General features: G+C 41.2%; 1 protein-coding gene across 3 annotated transcripts in view; it reads left to right on the top strand.

The window, feature by feature from the left end:
- Positions 1-19961, top strand: part of lpcat1 (lysophosphatidylcholine acyltransferase 1) — a 181561-nt gene that overhangs the window by 73089 nt on the left and 88511 nt on the right. For all 3 annotated transcript variants that reach the window (XM_080205155.1, XM_080205164.1, XM_080205173.1), the window contains exon 3: positions 11426-11640. In XM_080205155.1, the coding sequence (XP_080061281.1) occupies positions 11426-11640 (215 nt within the window). The remainder of the gene's footprint in view (positions 1-11425; positions 11641-19961) is intronic.

Here is a 19961-nt window from a genome sequence, read left to right as displayed (position 1 = left end):
AGGATTAACATTATTTGGTCTCATAAGAGTCAGTACAACATTCTTCTATGCTACAAATGTCAGTAGTTCTAAATTCAATTTTGTTTTCAGGTTTGCTGAATTGTTTAAAGCTCCTGATAAAATAGGTTGCTAAAGATGTTTATATTATTCTATACAGCAATCTTGGTAGAGCCAAATCAAAATATGAGACACATATTTGAACAGCTCTACATTAATAGCAATAGGCGACAGTATAATATGAGCTTTCTCTTGTTTGACTTCATAATTTGTAGCACTGGAAAAGCAAAATGATTATGGCAAGAAGCACTGACTTCAAAACAAAATCTTCAAATTTTATATTGAAAAGGAACAAAATCAAATGAATCCTCACTTGATTCACTACAATAAATAAGGCATTAATAAAGAATAGTTTTTCGACAAAACAGTTTAGTATTTTCAAATGAATTTCTGTGCAAATCCTTGCATGGTCACGTTTAACCATGCAATTTCTTGTTTTGCTACACCAGAGTAACCATGCTTTTGTTTAAGATTGTTTCTTCCTGACAGAAGCAAATGGGTGCAGACATTTGCAGTGCTAAATCAACATTGCAGTTTGCATCAATGGAAGGGTTTCGGAGATAATGACTTGTGCCACATGTTTACGGTGGAGCAGAGATGTAGGAAGATTGTAGAGCAGTAAAACAGCTACTGAGAGTCAGCATGTGCTCTGTCAGTTATAACTATGATGTGGAGATGCGGCATTGAACTGGAACTATAGCAGCAATAAGTTCAATGAAGTTTGGTACGTTATTTTCTCCATGGACCCAAATAAGTTGGGGAACAAAAAGTTTAGTAAAGTTGATGAATATGCTATTAATCTTTCTCCAAAGCTCCATTTCTGTTTCTTCTGCTGCAGTGTGTGTTTAGTAGTTCAATTTGATGATACTGTGGTTTACAAATTCCCTTATTTATGCCACTCTTTGTTTGATGGATTTAAAGTTTATCCACTAACGAGGGTGGAAGCACTGACAGCAGCTGTTTCCTAAGCAACTGTAGGTGCTTAAGGTAATAAAAGCCAGATCAAGTCATAAGCTAAAGCTGAAATCTACCATCCATAATGCTACTCTAGAGGGGCTTCAAGAGGGTCCCATGAGCTGTGAGGGAAACTGAAGGAAACCATCTAGATTGTTGGTGTCACAGCTCTAAATACAATAAGGAAGAACACTGCTAGTCCCTTCTATGGAATGTGTCAACTTTGATTTTAAAAAAATGACTAGAATTGCAAAGCAATAATAAAACATGTAGTTATGAATTATTTAGTTTATGGAAGATTTAATTTGGAAGATAAATTATACCAGGTTTTTCCAAATTGTTTGGAAAGCAATATGACAGCCTAACTTTATACTCCTTTGGATTATACCCAAAATATCTCTTTAGATTACATATTCACTTCAAGATGCATTCTTATTCAATATATACTTATTCAAGATATTTTAAATTATCAGAAATAATATTTGGTGCTTCTAATCATCATTCATATTTTGGAGGTAATTTTCTGTCCCTACCTGTCCCTACCTGTCCCATTTTTACCATGCACATCCATTCCACCTACTTAAAAAAAATAATTTTATTCACTCAACACAAAATAAAATCCGGAATAGGCCACCAGGCCTTTCAAGCCTGCCCTGCCATTCAATACAATCATGGCTGATCTATGCCGTCCCCTCAACTCTTTTTCTGTGCCATTTTCCCATAGCCGCTTATTCCTTGATCTATCAAATATTTATCCACCTCCTTCCTCAGTTACAAAACCAATATGCAAAGTGGATAGGGCAAGCCCCTAATGCATCTCCTTGCTTGCTCCAAAAGCAAATTCAAACTGAATCTTAATTTACCATTCCCACAAAAGAGATGTACTAGATCCAAGCTGACAAGAACAGGCATTACACTTGCTCTCAAGCTTGGTCCTACACTTGATATTAGCTGTAAGTCCATGAATCAATCTTTGTCTACATCTCTATCAGCCAAGATAGCCTGAGGGTTTCCAGTGATCAACTTTGAACAGAAATCCAGTCACCACTCACCATCCTCCCCCTCCATCTGACTGCTCTTGTTCCTACTATAAACAACTTCAACATTTAATCCACTTACTTCCTCCAAATGAAAGAGAATTTTTATAGGTCCTGCGGCATTCTGTGTTCCAGTCCTTCTGATCCCCTTCCTCACCCCTCTTTCTGGTACATGAATAACTGCATCAATACATTTCCTTTTTCACCTGAACTGGAAAATCTAGTTAACTTTGCTTCCAAATTCCATCCTCCTTTCGTCTTCACATTGTGCATCTCTGACTTGCCTCTTTGGCTTCACTTTCTTTTCCTGGGGATAGGCTATTGACCATATCTATCCATAATGACCCCACTGACTCCCACACCTATGGGCGGCATGATGGTTCAATGGTTAGCATTGCTGCCTCTCAGTGTCAGGAATCTAGGTTCGATTCCTGGCTTGGGTCACTGTCTGTGTGGAGTTTACATATTCTCCCCGTGTCTGCGTAGGTTTCCTCCGGATGCTTCAGTTTCCTCCCACAGTCCAAAGATGTGTGGGTTAGGTGGGTTGGCCATGCTAATTTGTCCCGTTGGTTCAAGGGGTCTAGCTAGGGTAAATTCACGGGATTATAGGGATAGTGTCTCGGTGGAATTGTGGTCCAGTGTCGATCCAAATGACCACTTTCTGCATTGTAGGATTCTATGCTTCTATCTTGATGACACTACTTCATACATTACTTTTTATTGTTAGGACTCTTCCATTTTCCCAGTTTTTCTGTCTTTGTCACATTCGTTCTAATGGTGACCCCATCCATGCTGATACTTCCAATGTCTTTTTATTCCTTATCCAAGGTTTCTGACCAATATGGTTGACATATTCTCGATCATGCGTATTCCTGGCCCTGCCCTTTAGATCTCACTCCTTCAACACATACCCAGAACTACTATAGGATTCCTATTTTCTTCAATTTGCACCTCACCACCTTTCATGTTCAACAAAACCCCTCTGCCATTTCCAACGTCTCCAGCATGATGCCACTATCAAGGATATCATTGGCTCCCCTTTCAGCCTTCCAAAGGACCCATTTCCCCAGTGACACTCTGGTCATTCCCAACAACCAGTCTTCCTGTGCCAGTGTAGTAAGTGCAACATTTATCTTAGCAAATCCATGAAAATTGCAAGGAGTAGAGCATGCCTGTCTTTGCAGTGGAGGCAACTAGGTCACAAACATCAGATGTGGGCTTTTTACAGGAACCAACCTGCATTGTTTAAAGGCACTCCTAGAAATCAGACAACCAGTGAATGGGATAAGGAATCCTGGAATTGGGACCCACTTGCTATTTTTAAAGGACTCCTGAGTCATTCTAACTCAGTGAAAATCCAACTGGATTTTCAGACTGAAGTTCATTTAATTTATTACTTGTACTCCATGAAATTGTATAAAGAGTGTTTATTTGGGCAATGACCTGTCCTTCTGCTTTAATATGTTAAGTGAGAGTAGAGGGAATGGGATGTGAGACAGGAGGGAATGTGATGGAAAGAGAAGGTGGGAGAGGAGAATTGGGTGAAATGTGAGAGATGGGGAGAGACTGAGAGGGTGTGGGTGCTCAGTCATTGAATATATTCCAGGTAGAAACTGATTGAATTTTGAATACTAAGTAATAATATGGGAAGGTGAAGTTATTCCTTGCCATTATCCTGTGCCAGAAACTTGTTCTAGCTGAAATAATGATTTACTTGTATTTTCAGTTCTTTGAATCACGGACGTTTATATTAACTTAATCTTTCTTGCTAGCTCTTTAATGTTTGTACACTCAGTGCAAAATAAGGTACTTTTTAAACCTGATGAGGATTTCTGCTCTATTACCCTTTCAAACTAAGTTCCGGATCTTAATTCTCTTGATGAAAAATATTCTCCTAAACTTCCTTCTATTAATAACTTAAGCTTATTCCACTGGTTAATAACCACTCTGCTAAGGTTCTCCCTATACCCTGTAAACTTCTCATTTCTTTATATAGCTCAATTAAATCTCCCCTTTTCCTCTTCTGTGGCGGATTAGGCACCCTGGACTCTGAGGCAGATAAAGGAAGTAAGTACCATCTCGAAAAAAAACTTCAGTGGTGTTCAGGAGGCCTATTGCAAGTAGGGGAGGGGGGGTGGATTTACCCCAGGATGGGGCTCCCGTAGCAGGACTCTTCCATGTTGTCATGAGATGATGGGAAGTCTCTGAGATTTGAATTTCAGGCCCCTTAGGATTGATATTGATATTTCGTATCTGTTGCAATTTAGAGTTATATAAAGTCTCCTGCTTAGATGGAAATGTACCCCTGAAACATCTGTAACTGCACTCCATTCAATTTGTTGGATAGCCTTTCTTAATTTCAGGAGCCACAACTGTTACCAGAGGTCTTTGAAATCGTTTGATTGATAGGAAGGTGTCTGTTTCCCTTGCTTATCAGGTGTGATTTACATTAACCCTTGCACATAGAATGTCACAAGATTGCTTCACCTACTACCCAAATCACATTCAAGTGGGTTTACATAAGGGCAGATGGAGCATGAGTTGCTAAAAGCATTTTGACTGACAGCTACAGGGGAGATCAAAGCTTGCTTTGTTGATACAATCATCTTGCACCTCATTAACCCTGAAGTGATATCTCTTTTAAGCAGTGTTGTTATTGCCAATTCCTTGTTTTCATAAAATGTTGTTCCTAACTCTGAGCTTTCCTAGAGAGAAGGAACTTTCTAGACATGATGGAGAAGGAGGAATATGTGTCATTGTTGGAGGACCTGGATGTGCTTGAGGATAACTCGGAGGATGGTGGAAAGGCAATGGCCTGATGACCAGGGAGGCTCTCATAGCCTCTAGGTTCGCAGACTAGGAGACTTTGTCCAGCAGCTCGCACCTTTCTACCCACCTTACTTTCAAACTGTGCCTTTAAGCACCCATTTCCCTCCTGCTGGCCAAATCCTTCTCACCTTTCCCTTTCCCTTTCCCTTCCCTTTGTCTTTTTCCCATGACCAGTGCGCTGCCCCCACCTCCCCACCCCAGTCTCCAAGCATCCATTAGGCATCACACCAGGATAATGGAGCCATAGTGAGGGTTCTAAGCCTTGTCCTCATGGAGCAGCAAGGCTGTCATGCAAGGATGCCTGAGACTGGGTGCCTCATGGCCTCTGACTTCTGGGTGAGCCTGAAGGACAAGTGGGAGTTTTGGAGCTCAGAATGGAATAGAAAGATCCTCCCGACCTGTCGTGTCCTGTTCCCACTCCCTGTCTATCCAACTGCCCCATTCCCCCATCCCATTCTATCTTGAGTATGCATTATGAATAAGAAGAATCTCAGTTCTGATCTGCAGGCATGTATAATAGTACTTCTTAACAATCAGTGCCCTAGTTTTTCCGACTACATCTGTGTTCCTTCATCTGTGCAAACTTGGTGCTAATCTGTTTTCTTCATTTCCCTTGTCCTTCATCCCCTGGGTGTGTCCCCAGATTGCATATCAGAAATGGGTGCGGCCTGCTGCCTTCCACGGCCTTTGGCTGTGCTGTCTTTGGTGGACATCTAGAGGGCTCCAGCTGACATTCAGGTGTCACCTGGTTGTGCCTGATGCCTGTGAAATACAGTGTTGACAGGTGGTGGAGTGAATAGTGGAGCTGGCTGAAGACTTAAAGTCTCCTCGGTGAAGGCCTCTGGATAGGCTCTCGTGTTTCCTCCCTTCGGGAGTGCTCACTGGCATAGGGGTAGCTTTAGTGAGCTCCAGAAATCCTCAGCCATGCTCCACTGTGACTGGGACAAGCTGGCAATGCCCTTAACCATTGTTCTTTGTGACTGTGGAGCATAGCGGCAATGTCCACCAATGCCTGGGACGTGTTCTTTTATGACTGGGCCTTGCTATATTGTGCTCAGCCATGGACGTCATAAAGTGATTAAAGCTTTGAAAGTTGTCACCATAGATTTGTTGGCCTGGGTGCTACGAGTTATTAGCACCATGTCCTGTAACAGAAGGCTACTGGACTCCTCCAGCTGGCCTTGTAGTTGCTGGAATGTTGCTGTACTGTAAAGCTCGGCTTTGTATCTGCATCTCCACCAGTAATGGGAGAACCTTTTCTAGAAGCCTGACGTCTGCCTTGGGAGCAGCCAGCTCCTCAATCCTGCAGATTTCTGCCTGCCCTTGGGTGTCCCTGCCTGCTCCTGATGTGCTTCAGATTCACTGTGGTGTACACCAGATCATGACCCAGAAGCTTGCTCCACCAAGGCAAGTGTGTCTGCGCTGGTACTTGGTGCAGGTGAAAGTAGTGCCAAACAGTCAGTGTACTCCGGGGTTCTTTGAGGGGTTGGTTGTGGGAGAGCGACCTGGATGGGCTGACGTCATCTGATGGAGCTTCAGAAAAATGAAGGACATGGGGTCAGTGTTTGGTAAAGACAAAGGAGCAGGAGAACAGTAGCTCACTTGAGATATGTCACCTGGACAATGGGGCAGAGGAGTCTCACTTCTCTGCTGCATGCTGACCTTGCTGTCTGCCACAGCTTGCTCAGGACCCAGGGGGTCAGCATTCTAACCTCTGGAAATCCTCTGTCAGTCTTGATCAGCTCCTTCCTGTTGCATACGAGCTCTTCTTGTGGGATCATAAAGATAACATTTCAGACACTTGTTTGGCTGCTGCGTGAAATTCCATCAGGTGGCATATGTGGGCACAGCACTCAGCAGAAAAGTTGTTGTGAAGGGTATCGTTGGGGGCGTGCATTGGAGTTTATGCTGGTTGCTGGGGTGTTGGGTGGCTGTAAGGTGGCATGTCGGGTATTAACATGCCAGGGGTCTGGGCTGGGAGTGGTGCCAGAGACAAAGAGCTGGATATTCACCCTTGCAGCTCTAAGGACATCATTCATTTTCTTGTGAAACTGATCGTCGTGGTCCAGTTGCTGGCCCTTACTGCCTTTCCCACTACATCCCAGGCTGGGTTGAGGTCTTCCTCTCAGCAAGAGTGTAACCCCGCCCATCCACCCACCCAACTGTATGGGGCATCTGGTCGAGGTCAAAAATTCACTAATTTGAAAGAATCAACCTTACCTATAGATTGGAATGCATTGTGTCTGAAATTTCTACTCTTGAAAGAATTTAAAGATGGTTAGACCTGTTGTAAGATTCCCTTAGACAATATTTTTTAACCATAAATAACCTACATTATCTGACTCAGCTCATTTGCTGGCAAAATCATGATCATCATGCCTTTGCTTCCTCTAGACTCAACTATTCAACTATCTCCTGGATAATCCCTCATCTTCTACTCTATGAACTTGTGCATATCCAATCTATCCACTCATAACCAGTATGAATGGTCTACATTAGAGCCTCTGGTCTGGCAACTTTTTCACCTTTGTTTACAAATCCATAGTCACACATTGGCTTCACTGCTTCCTATCCCTATACTTCCAGCGCTACAACCACCCTGTCAGCCAAAGATCTATGCGGTCCTTCAATTGTGACCTCCTAAGCACTCTTGATGTCAATTGTCTCAGCAATTAAAATCCCTTAGATCACATGCTAAAATTACTTCTCTAGGTATCTCGTGTTACTTGTTTAAATGCTTGAAATCTATATCTGACCCAGACACTGGTCTATTGCCTGTTTTTGGTGTCAAATTTTTTTTTGATAACATTCTTCTGAAGTGCACTTTGACCTTTTACTATCTTAAAGGCTGTATATAATTAGAAGTTATTGGGATTACAGAACTCGCTGTTCTGTAACAGTGGGCGGCACGGTAGCACAGTGGTTAGCACTGCTGCTTCACAGCTCCAGGGACCTGGGTTAGATTCCTGGCTTGGGTCACTGTCTGTGTGGAGTTTGCACATTTTCCTTGTGTCTGCATGGGTTTCCTCCAGATGCTCCAGTTTCCTCCCACAGTCCAAAGATGTGCAGGTTAGGTTGATTGGCCATGCTAAAAATTGCCCCTTAGAGTGGTGAGATGTGTAGGTTAGAGGGATTAGCAGATAAATATGTAGCAATATGGGGGTAGGGCCTGGGTGGGATTGTGGTTGGTGCAGACTCGATGGGTTGAATGACCTCTTTCTGCACTGTAGGATTTCTATGATTTCTTTCTAGGCCTGGACACTATGCTGAGGAAATCCTGCAACAATAACCTGGGGCTGGGATGATTGACCGCTAATGAATAGTATCATTGTTTCTGTTAGATGTGACACCAACAGTGTCCTGATTCTCATTGAATTCATAGGCTAATCACCTCACTTAGTTCCCTGAGCTACCATGGTCAATCCTATGAAGCATTTCTTTGATTCTTGGGGTTAATAGAAATATTTTGTCAACTTTTGGCAGCCTCTTTCTGTTTTGATAAATTAATTTGTATCAATTTCAAAAGCAAGCATTTTATCCCATGTTGTCCTGGAATTTGGTTCCGAAGCTCAGCTTTCAATTAACTAAACTATCAATTTTCTTGCATAGATTCTACTTTGAGCCAGACCAACTAAGAAAGAGGGGGAAGGGAGCTTTATATTTTTCTTGCAAGTTTATTTCCAATATGATAGATTAGGGAGGAATAAGTACTTTTTAAAAAAGACCAGGAATTAATGAGTCCATATCCAAATAAAATTATGTATCTTTTGAAATTAAGGATGAATATTACAATAATAAAGATATTCATGATATTTGGACAGCTTGGACAATTACTTGTTTCAGCACAAGTAAAGCTTGTAATGCACAAGTTGAAAATTCATATAAACTTTTAAGAATAGATAGTTTTAATTGTGATTATAAACTACTGTCCTTGCTTGTGGACACAATGGCATGTATATAAATTCTGTTCTGAATTGTGCAATTAGTTTATGTTTCTGCTTTTGACAGTAGTTTTTATCTGTAAAAAAACTATTTGGTATGATTTTGCAGTTTCTGAATTTAAGGTTATTCTGGTCTCTTGGGAGCCCTTGCACTGGAATAGTTTCATTCACTTTTACATTTTTACATTCTTTTTGCGCCGTCCACATTTTTTCACAATAATGCATCCAAAATTCCCATTATGTGGATTTGAGTTTTCTTTTGGTTTGAGATGTGTGCATTGCCAGACCAACGTTTATTGTCAATGTGCGGGTTAGGCTGATTGGCCATAAGTTGACACTAGTGTCAGGGGGATTAGCAGGGTAAATATGTGGAGTTATGGGAATAGGGCCTGGGTGGGATTGTGGTCAGTGCAGACTTGATGGGCTGAATAGCCTCCTTCTGCCCTGTAGGGATCCTATGATTCGAATTGTCTTGAGAAGATGAAGGTAAGCTACCTGAACTGCTGCATTCTTAAGGTACATCCATGGGAACAGTTCCAAAATTTTGACTCAGTAGCAATGAAGGATCAATGAGATACTTCCAATAAGGATAATGTGAGACTTGGAGGGGAACTTGCCATTGATGGTCCATGTGCTTGCTACCCATTTTCTTCAAGGGCCAATTGTTTGAAAAAAAAATCATAAATGTTGCTATATTTTGTCATAAAAATTCATTGATTCACTCATATTCTTCTGCCCTAAATCTTTTGATCGCTATGAAGTGATGAAGAAAGCTGCCCGAAATTAGAACTCTAAGAATTTCCTATCTCCCATTGCGGCAGCTCAAGGAGAAAGCCCAGTACTATCTTCATTGGTTCTAGCAAGTTGAAGAATTAGTTAAACTACTCCCTCCATTTAATTAGAATATGGAACAATTAATGATATTATTTTTCTCTAAGTTGATTTGTTAAGTGAATCAGGGACTAGTTGCTTCTTTCCCTATGAAGGGAACAAGTTAGCTTTGATTTAAGTTTGGGGAGAAGTTCACAGATTACTATAGTACAGAAGAGGTCCTTTGGTCCACTGAGTCCGCACAGTGCACGAAAGGCCCTGTCCTGCCATCTAATCCCATTTGCCAACACTTGGATCATAGCCTTGAATGTTATGGTGTGCCAAGTACTTTTTAAAGGATGTAAGGCATCCCGTCTCCACCACCTTCCTAGGCGGTGCATTCCAGACTGTCACCACCCTCTGAGTAAAAAGGCTTTTCCTCAAATATCCCCTAAACCTCCCACCTCTCACTTTGAACTTGTATCCCCTCATAACTGACCCTTCAACTAAGGGAAACAGCTGCTCCCAATCCATGCCCCTCATAATCTTGAATACCTCAATCAGGTCATCTCTCAGTCTGCTGTGTTTCAACGAAAACAAGATGTGGAGATGCCGGCGTTGGACTGGGGTAAACACAGTGAGAAGTCTGACAACACCAAGTTTAAGTCCAACCAATTTATTTGATTGTAAACTCACAAGCTTTCGGGGTTTGTCCCTTCGTCAGGTGAATGGAGAGTTCTGGCCTCAGACAGAGCATACAACAGCACAGACAGTTTACAGATTACTGATTAGAATGCGGGTTTTTACAACTAACCTGCTATTCAAGTCTTAAAGATGCCGATGATGTGAGTGGAAAGAGCATTAAGTACAGGTTAAAGAGATGTGTATTGACTCCAGACAGTACAGTAAGTGAGGTTTTGCAAACCCAGGCAAGTCATGGGGGTTACAGATGGTGCGACACAAACAACCCAGGCCTATCCAACCTTACTTCATAACTTAAATGTTCCATCTCAGGCCGCTTCCTAGTGAATCTCTTCTGCACACTACTACCACCACCACCACCAGCACATTCACATCCTTCCTGTAATGTGCCGACCAGAACTGCACACACTACTCCAACTGCGGCCTCATCAAAGTTCTATCATTACCTCTCTGATTTTCTAGTCTGTACCCCACTGATAAAGTCTACCACATGCCTTTTTCACCACCCTGTTTACCTACCTTTCCGCTTTCAGAGATTTATGGACAAACATGTCAAGGTTCCTTTGTTCTTTGGAAGTTCCCAGTGTCAGACCTTTCATAATATACTTCCTTGCCAAATTCCTCCTTCCAAAATGCACCATCTCACACTTTTACATCTGCCAATTGTCAGCCCATTTGACCATATTGTCTATATCTTCCTGTAACCCGAGACACTCAACCTCACTGTTAACCACCCAGCCAATCTTTGTGTCACTGGCAAACTTACTGATCCAACCACCGAGATAGTCATCTATGTCATTTATGTTAATGACAAATAATCAGGGACCCAGCACAGACCCCTAAGGTATGCCACTAGTCTCCAGTCACTACAGCAGCCATCTGTCACCACCCTTGCCTCCTACTGCTAAGCCAATTATGTATCCACCTTGTCAGATCACCCTGTATTCCATGTGTATTAGTCATCTTAATAAGACTCCTATGTTGATAGAAAGTTGCCAAAAATTTGTACAAATTCTGTTGTTTCTCAACTTTGTTCTAAATGCATCATTCACTTGTAAACTGTAGCCTTTGATATGTTTATATCTTGTTTTGTAGGACATTGGATTTTTTGCTGAAAGTGATCATGAGAGCGATGTGGTTTGCGGGTGGTTTTCATTGGATGAGTGTAAAGGGACGCCGCGCTTTGCCCACAGAAGCACCTATAATGACATTAGCACCACATTCTTCTTATTTTGATGCTATTCCAGTTACCATGACCATGGCTTCTATTGTAATGAAGGCAGAAAGCAAAGACATTCCTATATGGGGAAGTAAGTAATTATTTATTGAACATAATGTAGTAGATGAAAATTTTCAGGAATTCATCAGAGTGCCTTTTAGCACAAGGCTGAAACTGTTGTATCTGTACTCATTATTTATTATTGTGCATATGACGTGTGTTTCGTATTGATTTCAGAGATTGACATATGAATGTCAAATAACTTCTGATTTTCCAATTCTACTTCTGAAGTGCTACTGTGAAGTTTATGGAACTATTGCCATGTATTTAATTGTTTATAAAAATGTCACCTTTTAGTTTAGTTTAGTTTTTCCACCAGTCATTTTTTAACCAATAATATATTTTTGCGCCATTCTGTTATGAGACATTGAGGTAAGCCAATCCAGTCCCCTAAGTATTGTAGTTTAATTTTAGTAAACATTTAGATAGTGTATTCATCTTTTAGTATAACCATTTAGTTTTAATTCTTAAGTTCATACTTAAGGAAAGATTTTTATGGCCATTTTAACATTGACAATTTTACAGTCAGGCATGCACATGTATAGTGTTTTGCTTCATAAAAATATTCTAGCATGAAAGTGCCCTGAAGACAATTGAAATCCAATAAATATTAGTATTATGTCATATTTGTATTGCTGACTAAATTGAGTTATACTGCTGTGACACTAGTAATCAATTTTCTTCTCTGCACTAGTGCGTACTTTGGGCATATTGTAATGCTTATTTATTATTCAGCTTTTGGGAATTGGAAGCAATATAAATCTACTCTCTAGAATGCTTAAAAGTCAGTACATTCATTGTTGGGTTCAGGTAATGATGTAAACAGGTTGAAGTGTTAAGGTCATATCTTCTGATGCCACTAAGCTACTTGATAAGATTATGAAAACTTAGAAACTAGAAGCAGGAGTAGGCCATTAGGCCCTTGGAGCCTGCTCCACCTTTCATCCTGATCCCTGTCCCTCCCTTCCTCCCATCGCCCTTGATCCCTTTATCCCCAAAAGCTATATCCAATTTCTTGTTGAAATCAGACAATGTATTGGCCTCAATTACATTCTGTAGTAGTTAATTCCACACATTCGCCATCCTTTGGGTGAAGAAATTTCTCCTCACCTCAGTTCTTTTCTTTAAGTTATATGACCCCTAGTTCTAGACCATCCCACCATAGGAATCATTCTTCCTGAATCTATCCTGTCTAACCCTGTTAGAATATTTTATAAGTTTCTAAGAACCCCTTCTTCTCTCCTAAATTCCCATGAATATAATCCTAACTTAGTCTCTCCTCATGTGACATCCCAAGAATCAGCCTAGTAAACCTTTGCTGTACACCCTTTATAGCAAGGATACGCTTCCTCTGATAAGGACCTCAAATCTGCATTCAATACTTTAGGTGTGGCCTCACCAAAGCACTGTACAATTGCAGCAAAACATCCCTATCCCTATACTCAAATCCTCTCACTATGAAGGCAAACATACCATATTTGATTATTTTACAGCCTGCTGAACTTGCACGCTTATTTGTACCTACGTGCTTACTTTCAGTGACTGATGCACGAGGATGCCAAGGTCTCATTGCGTACCCACCTCTTTCAATTTCCACCCATTCAAGTAATAATCTGTCTTCCTATTATTGCTACCAAAGTGGATAACCTCACATTTACCCACATATTGCACCTGCCATGCAGATTTCCACACACTCAGCCAGTCCAAATCATGCTGAAGTATCTCTGCATCTTCCTCACAGCTCCCTCCCACCCAACTTTGTATCCTGCAAATTTGGAAATAATACATTGAGTTCCCTTTCCAAATCATTAATATATAATACAAACGATTGGGGTTCTAGCACTAGTGCAGAACCCCACTAGTCATAAGAACATAAGAAATCGGAGCAGGAGTAGGCCATCTAGCCCTTCGAGCCTGCCCTGCCATTCAATAAGATCATGGCTGACCTGAAGTGGATCAGTTCTACTTTCCCGCTTTCTCCCCATAACCCTTAATTCCCCTGTCTATCAAAAACCTATCTACCCGTGACTTAAATATATTTAGCGAGGTAGCCTCCATCACTTCAACGGGCAGAGAATTCCAGAGATTCACCACCCTTTGAATGAAGAAGTTCCTACTCAACTCTGATCTAAACTGCACCCCCCCCTTATCATGAGGCTGTGCCCTCTAGTCCTGCTATCCTTTCTAAGCGGGAAGAATCTCTCTACCTCTACCCTATCCACCCCCTTCATTATCTCATACGTCTCTATAAGATCCCCCCTCATCCTTCTAAACTCCAACAAGTACAGACCTAGCCTATTCAATCCCTCTTCATAGTCCAACCCCCTCATCGCAGGTATCAGCCTAGTGAACCTCCTCTGCACCCCCTCCAAGGCCAACACATCCTTCCGCAAGTGCGGCGACCAAAACTGCACACAGTACTCCAGCTGTGGCCTCACCAGTACCCTGTACAGTTGCAGCAAGACTTCCCTACTTTTATATTCCATCCCCCTCGCTATAAAGGCCAACATTCCATTCGCCTTCTTGATCACCTGCAGACTGGATTTTTGCGACTAGTGCACAAGGACCCCCAAGTCCCTCTGCACCGTAGCATGCTGCAGCTTTTCGCCTTTTAAATAATAATCCCTCCTACTATTATTTCTGCCAAAGTGGATAACCTCACACTTGCTAACATTATACTCCATCTGCCAGGTCCTCGCCCACACGCTCAGCCTATCCAGATCTCTCTGCAGACTTTCCACACCCTCCACGCAATTTGCTTTTCCACTCATCTTTGTGTCATCAGCAAATTTTGTCACCCTACACTCAGCCCCCTCCTCCAGATCATCTGTATAAATGGTAAGTAGTTGATCCCTGCGGCACTCCACTACTCACCAACCAGAATAGCACCCATTGATACCAACACTCTGCTTCCTATTAGACAGCCAATCCTCTATCCACGCTAACACCTTACCCCCAATTCCGTGCACCCTAACCTTTTGCAGCAACCTTTTATGAGGCACCTTATCAAACGCCTTCTGGAAATCTAAAAACACCACATCCACCGGTTCCCCTTTGCCTACCGCACTAGTCACATCCTCGTAGAAATCCAATAAATTCGTCAAACACGACTTCCCCTTAATGAATCCATGCTGCGTCTGCTCAATCAAACCACTCTTTTCTAGATGCCTCGCTATTTCTTCTTTGATGACGGATTCTAGCATTTTTCCAACTACACACGTTAAACTAACCGGCCTATAATTCCCTGCCTTTTGTCTGCTACCTTTTTTAAACAGCAGCATAACATTAGCCGTATTCCAATCTTCCAGCACTTCCCCGGAGTCCAGCGAATTTTGGTAAATAATTACTAAGGCATCCACTATCACCTCTGCCATTTCTTTCAGAACCCTGGGATGCATTCCATCCGGTCCTGGGGACTTGTCCACCTTCAATCCCATTAGTCTATCAAGCACTACTTCTCTAGTGACAGTAATCACATTTAGGCCCTCATCTCCTACCATCCTTCTATCTTTAATATCCGGCAAACTATTTGTGTCCTCCTCCGTGAAGATCGAGGCAAAAAACTTATTTAAAGCCTCGGCCATTTCCTCATCGCCCACCGCTAAATCCCCCCTCATTCTCCAAGGGTCCAACATTCACTCTAGCCAGCCTCCTCCTCTTTATATATTTGTGAAAACTTTTACTGTCTTTTTTTATATTTAGTGCTAGTTTAGCTTCATAGTCTATCTTTCCTTTCTTTATCACCTTCTTAGTCATTCTTTGTTGATTTTTAAATCTTTCCCAATCTTCTAATCACCCACTATTTTTAGCCACTCTGAACACATCAGCTTTTAATTTAATACTCTGCTTTGATAACCACAGCTGGTTATCCCTTCTCCTACAGTCCTCCTTTACCATCGGAATATATTTCTGCTGAGTACTGAAAAAGATCTCCTTAAAAATCTTCCACTGTTCCTCAGCTGTCCTACAACCAATCTGCACCCCCAGTCTACATTTGCCAATTCCACTTTCATCCTATCATACTCCCCTCTGTTCAAACAGAGGACACAGGTTCGGGACCCTACTTTCTCATCCTCCATCTGCATCAAAAATTCAACCATACTGTGATTACTCGTCCCAAGAGGATTCCTCACAAGAAGATCCCTAATTCTACCTGCCTCGTTCCACAACACCAGATCTAAGATAGCTCAGTCCCTCGTAGGTTCTGTCACATACTGTTCAAGGAAACTATCCCGACAGCATTCCAAGAACTTGATAGTCACTGCCAATCAGTAAAAGACCCATTTATGCCAACTCTTTGCTTATCTGCTAACCAGCTTTCTATCTATCTCAAGATATTACCTGCAATCCCCATGTGTTTTAACTTTATATAGTAGTCTGTCATGGACACCTTGTTGAAAGCCTTCTGAAAGTCTAAATAAGCCATATCCACTGATTCTCCTCGGTGAACTCCACTATTTACATTCTCAAAAAATTCTAGTAGATTCACCGAGCACGATTTCCCTTTTGTAAATCCATGCTGACTTTGTCTAATTTTGCCGAGTTATGAAATCCTTGATAATAAACCCTAACAACTTCCCCAGTACTGATGTTAGGATAATTTATGTTATATATACATAATTATTTATATTAAAATTTCAATCATTTATATCTTCAGTTTGACATTTATTAGGCGAGCTGCCTAATTTGTATGATGTGAAGGCTGTAACTTTTTTATCCTATTATGCTCAGTTTTAAGATTAATCATTCTCCAAAGTATAGTTTATATGTAAAACAGTACAGGAATCAGATTTGTATGGTGCATGATTTGTGCCTGTAGGTAGTATGGAAATTGGATCAACTCGGGGTGAAATTATCAGGTAACTACAACTTTCAAAATATTTGCACTAACAACAGGGATATAAAATTGGCTGAATGATAGGAAGCAGAGAGAAATTGTCAATGGATATTTCTTGGGCTGGAGCAAGTTTTGTAGTGATGCTCCCCAGGGGACTGTATTGGGACCCTTGCTTTTCCTAATGTATATTAATGATTTAGATCTTAGTTTTCAAGGGACCATTTCAAAGTTTGCAGACGACGCAAAACTTGGAAGTGTTGTAAACTGAAGAAGAATGTTGAATTTCAAAAGGGCAAGTTGGTGGAGTGGGAAAATAGGTGGCAGATGGAGCAAAATGCAGTGAAGTGTGAGATGATGCACTTTGGTAGCAAATACATGGACCATGTAAAACAAAGGGTAAAATTCTTAAAGGGGTGCAGGAGCAGAGTGACTTGGGCATATATATAATAGATCATTGAAGGTGGCAGGGCAGATGGAGAAATCAGTTAGTAATGCATATAGTATTCTGGGCTTCATTATTAGGAGCATAGAGTACAAAAGCGAAGAGGTTATGCTGAAATTATTCAAGGCTCTAGTTAGACCTCAGCTGGAATATTATGTACAGTTCTGGATGCTGCATTATAGGAAAGATGTGAAAGCATTGGAAACAGTGCAGAAGACGTTTCCAGAATAACTATTCTAATAAGAATAGTTCCAGGGATGAGAAACTTCAGATATAAGGATAGGTTGGAGACGTTGGGACTGCTCTCCTTGGAGAGAAGGCTAAGGGGAAATTTGATAAGAGATGCTCAAGATCACGAGGGGGCTGCACAGAGTAGATAGGAAGAAACTGTCGCCACTCTTAAAAGGATCAAGAAAGAGAAGGCAGAAATTTAGTGATTTGCAAAAAAACTAAATGTGATGTGAGGAAATGCTTTTCCACACAACAAGTAGTTCAAGTCTGGAATTCACTGCCTGGAAGTATGTTGGTGGTAGGTTCAATCAAGACATTCATTAGATGATTGATTCTATTCAGTTGATATGCAGTGTTAAACACAGGAGAATGGCACCAAGCCATGATACTCGTTTGGAAAGCTGATGAGCCAAATAGCCATCTTCTGTGCCATAAAAATCCTGTAACACACTATCTAATCTCCAGTGCTTTCATAATCTGACCACTTGGTGCCTAAACATAAATGAGTCTACCAGCTCCCAAAGGCTCAGGGAGGGGAGAGAGTATTCCTGGTTAATGAACTTCTAATTCAGATACATTATTAAGCAACAGTAGATGTCTCTATCTCACCTGATTTTCTCCCAAGATTTCTAAACTTTCAGTCTCTCATGCCAATCAAGATGCATAGCCTGCTGCTCACAAGATCATGGAGCAGATATAGATTATTCAACATGTTGAATCTGCTGCACCAGTCATACATGATTCCTGCATCCGCACAACCCTCAACTCCCTTGCCAACCAAAATTTTGTCAACTCAGCATTGAATATATTCAATCACTCAACCTCCACAGTTCCCTATGGAAGACTAATTACTCTGAGGAGAAATTCTTTCTTGTTTCATCTTAAATTGGAGGTGTCTTATTTTGAAACATTGTCCAGTTCTAGATTTCCCCATGGCTATCCTGCCAAAGCTGCTCAGAATCTTATGTTTCTATAGGATCACTTCTCATTTTTCTTAATTCCAATAAGTACTGGCCAAACTTGCTCAACCTTTCCTTCAACCCTTTCATCCCAGGAAAAAACCTAGGGAACCTTCTCTGACCTGCTTCCAACACAAATATATCCCCCTTGGATAAGGAGACCAAAATTATAATTCGTATTCCAGGTAGGGTCTCACTAATCACCTGTACAGTTGTAACAAGACTTCCCTACTTATTATGTTCCATCCTGCTTGCATTAAAGGCCAACATTTAATTTGCCTTTCTATTTCTTTTCTGTGCCTGCATATTAACTTTGGGATTCATGTACAAGGATACTTAAATACTTCTTGTATAGCAGCATTCTACAGTGTGTCTACTTAAATTATGTTGCTGTTTGTCTGTTCTTCCTGCTCACATTTTTCCACATCATTTACATCTAACAAATTTTTTGCCCATTCATTTAGTCTATGTCCTTTTACAGACTCTCCTCTGTATCACTTTACATCTTGCTTTCTTTGCATCATCAACAACATTGGCTACAATATAGTCGACCCCTTCATCCAAGTCATTAATATAGACTAAGTAGTTGAGATCATAGCAAATAGTTAATCCCTGTGGCATTTCACTAATTATAGATTGTCCACCTGAAAATGACCCATTTATGTCAACTTTGTTTCCTGTTAGCAATTCTCTTCCCAAGCTAACATGTCACCCCCAACACCATGAGCTCTTACCATGTGCAGAGAGCTGTTAGTTGGCATATTGTCAAATGTCTTTTCAAAATTCAAATGCACTACATCTAGTGTCCTGCTCCTATCAGCACAGTGATTAGCATTGCTGCCTCACAGCACAAGGGACCCAGGTTCAATTCTGGCTTTGGGTGACCATCTGTGTGGAATTTGCACATTCCCCTGTGTCTGTGTGGGTGTCCTCCGGGTGCTCTGATTCCTTCCCACAGTCCAAAGATATGCAGGTTAGGTTGATTGGCCATGCTAAATTGCCCCGTAATATCAGAGGGTTTAGCCCAGTAAGAATGTGGGGCTGCAGGGATGGAGCCTGGGTGGGATTGTTGGTGCAGGCTGGATGGGTTGAATGGCCTCCTGCACTGTAGTGATTCTATGATCTTCATAGATTCTAGCATGTTCTCAATGTCAGATGTTATTTTAATTGGTCTATAATTTCATGCTTTCTGTCTCCCTCCTTTTTTGAACAATGATATATTTGTGGTTTTTCAATTGGCTGGGACCTTTTCAATGTCTGAATCTTGGAAGATTACAATCGATGCATTTACTATCGCTGCAGCTATTTCTTTGAAGAGCCCATGAAGCAGGCCATCAAGTCCATAGGAATTGTTAGCCTTTACCCTTTATGGTTTCTGACTATTTTTGATTGTTTTAATTTCCTCCCTTTTAGCCTATGCTTTTCTGCTATTGTTAGGATGCATTTTGTGTCTTTGTTTTGAAGACAGATACAAAATACCTGTCAAAGTCGCTGCCATTTCATTGGTTTGCCATAATTAATTCCCAAGCTTCACTTTGTAAGGGGCACTTTAGCAGCTCTACCTTTTTATGTATTTGTAGAAGCTCTTTTTTTGTGGGCAGACTTAAGACCTCATTCTGTATATTTTTATAAAAGATATAAATATCCTCATAACCAGTTCTAAAACCTCAAAAACTGGATAAAGATCTTTTAACATGGCTAAATCTGTCTATCTGTGACCCTTGAACAAAAGGAAGTATCTGGCAATATCAGTGATACTTGCATCTCGTTATTCCTGAAGAGAGCTATACAAAGGCCAACGGTATTCCTAACCCAGATTGGCCAACCAGAGTCTACTTGTCTACTAGGACAAAGGCTCCTGCAACCTTACTTTCAATTTTTGG

Source organism: Carcharhinus amblyrhynchos, chromosome 2 (genome assembly GCF_965287045.1).
Source record: "Carcharhinus amblyrhynchos chromosome 2, sCarAmb.v2.hapA, whole genome shotgun sequence".
Taxonomy (NCBI): domain Eukaryota; kingdom Metazoa; phylum Chordata; class Chondrichthyes; order Carcharhiniformes; family Carcharhinidae; genus Carcharhinus; species Carcharhinus amblyrhynchos.
Note: the sequence above shows the minus strand (reverse complement) of the source record. Positions and strands in the feature narration are given on the sequence as shown.